At 33.7% G+C, this 10741-nt stretch overlaps 1 protein-coding gene across 1 annotated transcript; it reads left to right on the plus strand.

The window, feature by feature from the left end:
* The first annotated feature begins 3324 nt into the window (after positions 1-3324).
* Positions 3325-10741, plus strand: LOC136799527 (cyclin-dependent-like kinase 5). The gene is made up of 12 exons (XM_067056246.1): positions 3325-3422; positions 3770-3858; positions 4079-4146; positions 4270-4330; positions 4913-4969; positions 5288-5383; positions 5729-5803; positions 5953-6049; positions 6647-6716; positions 7022-7082; positions 7473-7550; positions 9830-10741. The coding sequence occupies exons 1-12, from the start codon at positions 3371-3373 to the stop codon at positions 9926-9928; spliced, it is 903 nt and encodes a 300-aa protein (XP_066912347.1). The 5' UTR covers positions 3325-3370; the 3' UTR covers positions 9929-10741.

The raw sequence follows: 10741 nt of genomic DNA on the forward strand, positions 1-10741 counted from the left end.
ATTAAAAAAAAGGAAAAGTAGATTAGAGAAAATTGAATTCTTTACTAACAAGACTATTCTATCACATTGAATATTAGTAGCTTATTTATCTAAATCAAAGTGAGAACAAAATAGTGATGTTGCAAAATGATCTGGCTATTACCTTGCTCTGCAGAGTTTTGATTGAGAATTGAGAGATGAACGCCCATATCTTGAATCAATTGCTTATCAAAGAAATAGCCTTTTGTATCCTTTGGTGGTTGCAGATCCAGCGTTGGTTTAATTGGGATACAGCTGGTTCCAGGTACAGAGAAAGCGGTCCCTTCAAAGTTTCCGTTCCAAAAGAGTTTACCATCCACTTCAGTCAATGTTATTTCCCTTATTTCAAGGAGAAGCAAAGTCATTTGAGAAATCTCCTTCTCAGTCAAATCAATTTGTCGAATTGGTTTGCTGGCATTCGTCATCTTGGTGATATTGCCAATCAAAAATTCCCCTGATTGTTTGCTAAAAAGTACCGGGTCTCCAACCAATAAAAGGTTGTCACAAGTGGGTGTTGCTGATGCTTGAGCAGGAAAAGATGAAAGACCTTGTATACGTCTCAATCTATCTTTTGACAATGGTTCCGACTTGAAGATTTTGGTCAAGCATGTGGTTTTGTAAATTTTGGATCCATTGTCATCAAGGAAATAGGGCAATGCTTTCGTGTTGACTGAGCGCATTTCCATCAAATTTTCTTCCGTTTCATCATCAAACACTTCATTGATTTCAGCTGAATAAATGGATATTTTAGCAGGTTTAAGTCATAATTGAATACTAGTAAATCATTATCCTTTTTTCATCATAAGATCATTGGATAAGATGGTTAAAACATCAATTAAAATATTTTAAGAGTTTTGTGTAACTGGTGATCATAAGAAAAAACGTGATAGCAGAGAAAAAACTAAATGTGGTTAAGAGTGGAAAACAGGCTGAATGCTAAATTAGATGAGATAATAAGTACAATCTGGTACAATACATATTTCAAGTTAATTCGACAAATAAAAAATAGTTGGAAATTCACCTTCAGTAGCTACTTCATCATCATCATCTTTGCTCCAATCAGCTGTAAGAACATTGACTCCAACAACATTTGCTGATGTGAGGGGCTTCCGTAGTGTAATGGATTCCTTAAGCTCCTCAATTTCTTCATCTTCTATGCCAATGGCTGCTAGTTCTGACAGGGCTAGATTGTACCCACTAATCCAAGTGCTGCGTACGTTCAGATCTTTGCACAAAAGCTTTTCTTTTTGCCAGTCCCTTGGATTTGAGTAGTCCAGGCATAGGCGTCTTTGAGTTCTCCCCTTTTTTGACCATTCTGGGTGTTTGTTGGTCAAGATGTCATCACAGGCCAAAATCCCCTTAGCTAAATCAATCATTTCTAAACAGTTCATCCCTTTACTTTTGTACTGCATTCGACAATTGCCAAAGAATCTTTCAAGAGGGTCGGTTCCATTCAAAACAAGATACAATGGGGATTCTGGAAAAAATTCCTTTCCTTTGGCACATGTGAATAATGCATCAATAAAAGTGCAAATCAGGTCGTGGTAAAGTTGGGCAGGCATCAGTTGAGTCTTGAATTGTCGGTACAGAAACATAAGCACATAAGCAGCTTGGGAGAATGCTTTCAGTTGCTCTGCTAACGAATATTCTATGTTCACAAAAAACGCAAGAACTCCTTTAAATACTAAGCTGAGCAAGTAAAGTTCATTCCTTATCGGGAGTAAGGCATATGGCAATGGCTTTTCATTTTCAGGTGAAACTGCTTCAATGAATGAAAGAAGAAAGTTTGATGCTGATGGAACGTTTTGTTTGTCCTTCGGGTAAAGGAGTTGTTGTTTGCTTTCAGATTCAATGAGATCAGACAGAATGTTTCTCGTGATAGGGATATCACTAATAACGATTCTCAACACCTCAACGCTTGTGCCACCGAGACACAACAGAACTCGGTCATTCATAAACAGATAAATACTTACAGTAAGATAAATTGCATCAGTGGAAGCTAACATGCATAGCCCTCAAATGAATGACCTGGCTGGTCATTAAAATACAAAGTTAAATCAAAACAAACCTGATTTACAAAATCTGTGGGTGGTAAATGTATATCTCCTAGTCCTAATCATAAGTGAAGGCATGCATAAAAAATATCATTATTAAATTTGAGGTTACAAGTCCAGCAGCCATCAAGAAGCGTCTGACTTCCCGTCATCTTGAAATTTATGACCTCACATGATTTTCATCATTAAACGACGCTGTTTTATCTACCTGCAATGCAAAACTACTTGCATGGCAAATATGAGATTCTAAAATGGCCTTGTAAAATGAAGTTTTCTAAAAAGATTCCTTTTTATCGCAGATAAGATTTAATTGGAAGAGCAAAAATGAATAAAATTTTTGTGAATTTCAATTTTGTTTTTATTTCATTTGTGCAAAAAGAACGTCAACATCAAAACAATTTTTTGTAAAGGATGTCAACAGGTTGATTAGCATGTTTCATATTATTATATACTTATTTTTTGTAAACTACCTGCGGGCTCCCATGTCGATAGATAAAATGAATGTAATAAAAGCTGACAAGCCACATAGTTTGCACCCCCCTTTTTAATAGGGGGGGATGCCAACTTTCTGGATGGCCTTTGTAGGGGGGGGGTACCGAGATCTGCCGAAAAAACTAGGGGGATGGGAATAGTAGGGGGGATCAAATAAAAAAGGGGGGACCTGAAGAACTTTCAACAGAACACACACATTTTAGATTAGATTTTAAAATGATCAAGATTAATGAAAAACGCTAGTTATATTCTGTCATTGTTGGCTCGTGACTATAATACTTCATACTCTTTCTTGTTGATAATTTTGCTGGTAGGTGGGAAAGCGAGTTTCCTTCGAAACGGATTTTCTGTAAAAAAAAAGGGGGGAATAAGATTTCATTACAAAAGGGGGGGGATGGGTATATAGGGGGAGATGAAATAAACCTAGGGGGGTTCATACCCCTCTGCAAACTATGAGCCAGAAGAAGTTCGAAATAAAATGAATTATCAACCATAGTTACAATAGATAATCAACTAAAGGGTTCCCATCGTCCCAATCGCATTTGCTTAAATAAATCATTTATACTTTTAAAGTTGGTTAAGGGGGAGGGAGAGATGTGAAAGGTACTTCATCAAAATTATCTTATATTTCCTAGTAATAAACTCTTCCCTGTTCTCCCTGGTTCTCCGGAGTATTTCAGTATAAGTTATAAATAATTTTCTAGTGTCACATATGATACACATTTTTATCTATTTAAAAAGCCAAATATTGAATTTGGGAATTATTTCTGTTTCATCTTAGATTTAAGTCAATACAATTGAAAGGTATGAGTAACAACAAGTTGATGAAGTATGAAAAGCTGGAGAAGATTGGCGAAGGTGTGCATTTTTGACTGTTCTGTACTGATTGCTTTCCAAAGTTTTGCAGTGCTTCCGAATAGATTTATTTTTGTGTTGCCCAACAAAACTTGATATAAAAAAAAAGCTTTTTGAAAATGCTACAAACTCTGACATCTGATCAGCAGACTTACTTTAAAAACCATGGTTAACCAAAAAAGCCAGTCACAAAGCACTTGAGTGGGGATACCCTTACACTCTTTGCATTGATGTTAAATTAAGAGATCGGAGCCCTATTTATTGTACAATCAATATCACAAAGTATTAATACACAAGTTGACTTGAATGAAAACTTATTGAATGTAATTTATTATATTTTTTTCGTCTAGGGACATATGGTACTGTGTTCAAAGCAAAACACAAAGATACATTGGAGATTGTAGCATTGAAGAGAGTTCGTCTTGATGAAGATGATGAGGTTTGTTTTCAGGCGATCTAGAAGTGTCAGAATAAAAAACTGTTTGCCCATAGCCGCCAACCTGTGGCGCCGCTCCTCGCATCCTTTGCCACTACATCATGGCCCTATCACTTTCAAAGTTGAACAGCTGCCCCTGTTTATTATTATTCAAATGAAAATTTACAGTAAAGACTTTTTATAAAGTTTTTATATTAAGATTATTTTTATTTTTCTATTATAGGGTATTCCAAGTTCAGCTTTGCGAGAAATCTGTTTACTGAAGGAGCTAAAACATAAGAATATTGTTAGGTATAAACAATCTTATTCTAACTGAAAAAATCCTTCAATTTAACCAAATTTTTATGCTGTTTTTCTATTTATCAAAATTTTTATCCAATTCTTTTATTGCAAGTAAACATTTTATATTTTTAGACTTTATGATGTAATGCACAGTGAAAAGAAATTGACAATTGTATTTGAATATTGTGATCAGGTAAATTAATGATTATAATAGTTAATATAGAAATTTGCTGTAAGATCATTTCTAAAAATTATATTTTAGCAGTTTGACACACTAACAAACTGAACTGAAGATTTAAGTTTGAATTCTCATCAATATGAATTTTTGTCAAACTATTTGAATAATATCTAATAAAATGTAATTTCAAATACCCTGTCGAATGAAATGAAAAACTTACCAAATTTACCTTTCATACTAAATTAACCCATGTCTCGTTGCATGAATGACCAAAGTGCAGAAAATATTTTATTGCATTTTTAACAATAAAACAGAGGGTAACTCAAAGTACTACTCTAGAATTCTAAAAATTTTGGGGTTACCAAAATGACTGGGGGTACCTAAATTTTTTGGTGGTACCTGAACCCTGGAGGACCCTATGATGAAATTTAATGCGTTATGCATTTTTGCTAAACGCTATATTTTCTGACTATTTGTTTTATTTTTCTCCTTATTGCTATCTAACTTTCATCATCAGGTAGGTCCATTCAGCATGTACCTTGTTTCACCTGACTTACATAAATATGAAATCTTTTTTACCATTTCTTACAATTTCAGGACTTGAAGAAATATTTTGACAGTTGTCAAGGCGAAATTGAACCCAACGTAGTAAAGGTATGTACCATTTATTTTGAACTGATAAATACAACAAATTAAAGTACTCCAGGTTGGCGACATTTCGAGCTTCTTCCTTAATATTTCTCAATAAAGTCAAAATTTGTGCCCAAGAAATTCTTCCAAGGGTTTTTGAATGCTTTGAAATCGTTTGAAATATTGAACACAGATTATATACTGACCTGTGTACTGGCATTTAGAGCTAGAGAGAAAGTTTCTATCCACCAAGTATGAGGTGGGCAGTGTACAAAATGAAACTTACAATACGATATTAAGTATAAGACTAAAAACGGACTGAATGAATTCATTTTGTTTTAGTCCTTCATGTACCAGTTGCTGAAAGGGTTGGCATTTTGTCATGAAAAACATATACTTCACCGAGATCTCAAACCTCAAAATTTGTTGATAAATAAAGTAAGACCTCAACTGTAACATTTTTTCCTTCTCTTCTTGAAAATTAAAAAAAAGGTTCTCAGCATATACATATCCTGATATTCTTCTTCAACTTTTAACGTAGAAACCAGTGTAGCAACATTTCCATCTGTAGAAGGAAATCTTTATTTGTGTTGGCGAATTTCCTTGAAAGAACAAAATTTGTAATGTTATTTCGTCCAGACTCACCAAGCGTGAAGTTGATGCAACTCTGGGTAATCTGGGTAACTCGTTGATCTCGGTTTTGTTAAAAGAATTAACACAACAAAAAGGAATGCTTTTAAGAGGTTCATGTTGTTGTAATTGAATTATTATTTTTTTTTGAAGACAGGTGAACTGAAGCTAGCCGATTTTGGATTGGCAAGAGCTTTCGGGATACCTGTCAGATGTTTTTCAGCTGAGGTAATTTTTCATTAGATTTATTGATTGCCATAATTCTCCTTGGAAATTTTATTTACATAGATATATTTTCTTTAAATAGTATTGATTTACCCTTCAGCAAGATTTTTTCTAACAATTTTTATCTACAATTTTTACCTTTTCTTTTGTAGGTTGTTACATTATGGTACAGGCCACCTGACGTATTGATGGGTGCCAAACTATACACAACTTCAATCGATATCTGGTCAGCTGGCTGTATCTTTGCTGGTTCGTCAGTCTTTTTATTAGCAATTTTGAGAACTCCTTCCAAAACCAAGTTCATCTCCATTATAACATCCATTATATAAAATTTTTCAGACGTCTGCCAGATTTTAGTTCTTCTTGAGAGATGAAAATAAGATGAAAAAGTGTTTTTGTTTAAAAATAAAGGATTGCAAATCTATGAGTGAAAGTAGAGAGTCTATCACCATATTTCCCTAACATCCTGCCTGGAAGTGCTTGAGATTGGAACACAGTCAATTGCGGTGCAAGGCTATGATCAAAACCTTCACACTACCAATCGGCAGAATGTGAATGTATACCGAGTTTATCGTTCTACATCTGCAATTTTAGCTTTACTAAGCTCATTTGACGTCAACCGATACTTCGATTATCAGCCGGATTGAGAGAGAATGACATGTGTTACACATCTTGGTTTCCTATTGTCAATTTTTCAACTCCAAGTTTTATTGCTCCTAGTGTCTACTTGACTGGACTCGACGTTACAAAAATTATCAAAAGGCAAAGTTCAGCCAGAAAGTCTGAGATTACTGATGATAAGATCAATGACTAGATATTGATTAAAAAATGCTGTTTTTTCTCCAGAAATTGCGAATGCAGGGCGTCCTTTATTCCCTGGAAGCGACGTCGATGACCAATTGAAAAGAATTTTCAGGTTTGTTGTATATTGGTACTTACAAAATATAAATGGTAAAAAGTTTGACTGTCTTTACAATCTTTGAGACTTGGTTTTTCGACCCGAAAACACTGCTCTAATGAATATAATTGAAAGAGTGTACGTATATTTTCAGGAGGTGGGCTACTGAGGTTTCGAATCCAACTCGTAAAAGATAAACATCTTTATGACGAAAATAAAAGAAACTTTTCAATATTATGTCCGGTCTAAAAGGGTCAAATATCAGTCAGTTACAGTTTTTCTTGATATCATTGACAGTTTGATATTTTAATTTATCCTTTTAGGTTATTAGGCTCTCCAACAGAAGAAAATTGGCCAGGAGTTTCAAAATTGCCGCTATATAAGGTATTCCAAATCTCCTCTACACATTTTTGAATCGGTCTGAATCGGTTCAGATTCCATGAAATAACTTTTAAAACCAACCATAATGTGCAATCATCTCTCTTGAATAGAAAAGGTACAACTAAATTTTATTTTTCAACAAAAAATTCATCATTTCAATCCATTAACTATTATCTACTGTTATCTGGGCCTATGATCCTAGATAAAAATCCGACTCTCATAGGCTGATTTAAAATCTTTGTTCGGTAGTCAAAAAAGAGGGTTAGACTATTTGGGTCTTTTCATTTCATAACTTTCATGTGCATGATGATATGAAAGTAGTTAACAAATAACCGGATAATTCAGTTTAAATTATTAGACCTCTCTTATTTTCATTCTTTTTCTTGTTTTTAGGAATTCAATGTACCTCAGTCAGTCTCATTACATGCAGTCGTTCCAAAAATGACGTCATCAGCTAAAGATTTGTTACAGGTAGGACATTACAATGTAATGGACATTGCGCTTAGTTTTTGCCATCCTACTAAAATTTTATGGGTTATTGTTATACTGGGTGCAACAAAAAAAAGTATACAGGTTTGTCGAAGTATTGTGAGTTTCCGGATTTAAATTTTTTGTTCATTATTTTTTTATCGCATAGAGGATGCTCTAACTTGAATTTTGAGCTATCATACATAAAATTTGAAAACGTAGTTAAAAAATTATTTAAAAAAAACTGACTTTTTTTTATGTCGAAATTTCAAAAAAATCATTAAAAACAGCGAGCAAACTTTTATCTTGACACTTACCTTCTTTACACATAAAAATACCAAAAAAATACATCGGTGTTCATCGAAATTCCTTACGGAATTTAAAAATATGGTAAAAGAAGCTATTCCCATGTCGGATAATATTTTTGGAAATTTTTCAAAGAGGTTTTGATGTTATTTGTGTGCTATGTGAGAAAACTTTTAAAAAAATAAATCATCATTCCTCGACTAGTTGCTCAAAGAACTTGGGTCTGCATTGAGTTAACTCGTGTTGTAAATGTTCATGACGTGCAAATAAGATAGAGAAACTGTTGGCAAAATATAAATAAGAAAAAAAAAGAGTAGAAAAAACCCCAATAAAATTGTTTTTTGTCATTTTGTTTTATTTATAGCGTGATTGCTGTTTTTAATGATTTTTTGAAATTTAGACATAGGAATTAAAAGTCATTTATTTTTAAATAATTTTCGAACTGCTTTTTGGACCTACCCCGGTGGGGTGAAGGTCCTATAAATTCACCTCTGTCCGTTCATCCGTCCGTCTGTCCGTTCGTTACCAGCTTTTCTCGAGATTGAATCATAGAAATCATTTGATTTTTGGTACAAAGGTGCAAAACAGTGGTGGTCAAAATGTGACGGATCCCGATTTTCGAAAAAAAAATTTTTTGGGCAAATTTGGGCCAAAAAACGGCTAAAAAACGGGTTTTTTCGACTTTGTGAAAAATTGGATCATTAAACTTTTTTGATTTTTTGCATGAAAGTAGGGTACCATCATAGGTAAAAGATGGCTCAAGCAGATTTTTGCAAAAAAATTTATTTGGCTTAAAAAACGCATGTTTATTTATAAGAATCACTATTAATAAGCATACATCAATGTTCTTAGTCAAATTACTCAATTTCTTTATGAGATAGAAGTTTTTTTTGCTCATGAGGGCTTACTTTTGAAGAATATGTGTGTTTAGACATGAAATTTTGGTTGCTTGTCGTGTTTTTATAGGAAAACTGGCCAAATTCGATATTTTTTTATAAGCACATTATATTAAGTATTAGCTTTTCTCGAGATTGGCTCTTTCATTCTTTATGATTTTTTGCACAAAGATGCATAACTATAAACCCTCGAATGTGACTGAGCCCGATTTTCGAAAAAAATGTTTTTGGGCAAATTTGGGCCAAAAAAACGGCTAAAAAAAGGGTTTTTTGGACTTTGTGAAATACTGGATCGTTGTTTTTTTTCTGATTTTTTTGCATGAAAGTAGGTAAAAGATGGGTCAAGTAGATATTTGTAAAAAAACTTTTCAGCTCAAAAAACGCATCTTTATCTATAAGAATCACTATTAATAAGCATACATCAATGTTCTTAGCCAAATTACTCAATTTTTTGATGAGATAGATGTCTTTTTATGCTCACGAAGTCTTGAATATGAAAGAATATTTCAAGAGCACGAAATTTTTGTTTCTAAACGTTTTTTTTATAAGAAACAAACGACTAATTTTAATAAATCGTCACTATTTTTGTTCATGCTCACGTAGATAACAATTATATATGTGTTAAATGCATAACCAGGTAGGTCCATAAAAGTATCACTTGTTTGAATTTAATTTATGATAGCTCAAAATTCAAGTTCGAGCTGGTTCGATAAATAAACAAAAATTTTAAATCTTGAAGCTCACAATATCTCAACAAACCTGTATACTTTTTTTGGTGCACCCGGTATAACAGTTATGGGTATATGGTAAGGTAACAGATGCGATTAATTTATTGAAAATATTAACTGGTCTAACTTTTGCATGACACTCCTCCTCTGCCCTCTTCAATCCAGTGTGATCGGTGAGTAGAGGGACTACCTAAATTTCTGAAAAATAATTGTATTTCTATTACCTTGTCTCAATAACTTGAGTCTAATTAAATCTTCACGTTTTCACTCGTTAGAGCCAGCGTCATCTTTTCAAATCAACAAGGAAAAGATTATCCACTGATCAAATAACCCCCTTTTCTTTTTATGATAGAAACACTTGGTACAAAATCCCGCACACCGTATCACAGCAGAAGAGGCCATGCTACATCCTTATTTCAATGATCTAAGCCCAGCCGTAAAAAACATGTAACACCAAAGAAAACACCTAAGTCGGAGATTATAATTTGATTACTTTTTGGCTTTTGGCTGGTGTGTCATTTGCGCTTTTTCGTTTGGGAGAGCGAGGCTCGTATGAGAGAGATTAAGCATAGATTTATAAAGCCCGAAGGGCTAGATGGCGTGCATTAAGCTCTTCCAAGGAAAAAAAAAGTGAATATCCCAAAAAATATTGTTGCTATTATTTTTCGAAAACCCGCGAAGCTTCTGATTGGTCAAGCGCTGAAATTCTATTTTAATGTCACGTGACTAAGGTAGGATTTCCTACCTAACCTCGGCACACTTTTCAGCAAAAGCACGATATCTAGTCCTTCGGGCTTTATAAATCTACGAGATTAAGTAAGACATTCTTGCGGGTATTAACGTACTCTCACGATTTGTTGTAGAGCTCAAGGATTCTATAACAATCTGTCAAACATTAACATCGGAATGATCTTATCACGTTTCATCCATAATATTTTTGGTTTGAGCACATTTATTTTGCGGCGCCAAACCCCGAATGTATTTTGGGATTAATACGATAGGGATTTCGAAAGGTGAAACCGTGCATGTTAAAATCGATCCCTTTTTATCACGAATATTATCGCGAATATTATCCATTTGTTTACTCATGGGTTAAGTCCCGTCAAAGCGTCACCTTTCAATAACATTGCCCAACATTACATTAAAGGAAAATAGTAAATTAATGAATTTTTTTTATGTTTAGTACTAGTAGAATTTTTTTATCCTTGGACATAGAGATTATTTATTTGAATTTTACGGGAAAATATATCCGAACGAAAGATAA

This window comes from Clytia hemisphaerica, unplaced genomic scaffold (assembly GCF_902728285.1).
Source record: "Clytia hemisphaerica strain Z4C2 unplaced genomic scaffold, Clytia hemisphaerica genome assembly, whole genome shotgun sequence".
Taxonomy (NCBI): domain Eukaryota; kingdom Metazoa; phylum Cnidaria; class Hydrozoa; order Leptothecata; family Clytiidae; genus Clytia; species Clytia hemisphaerica.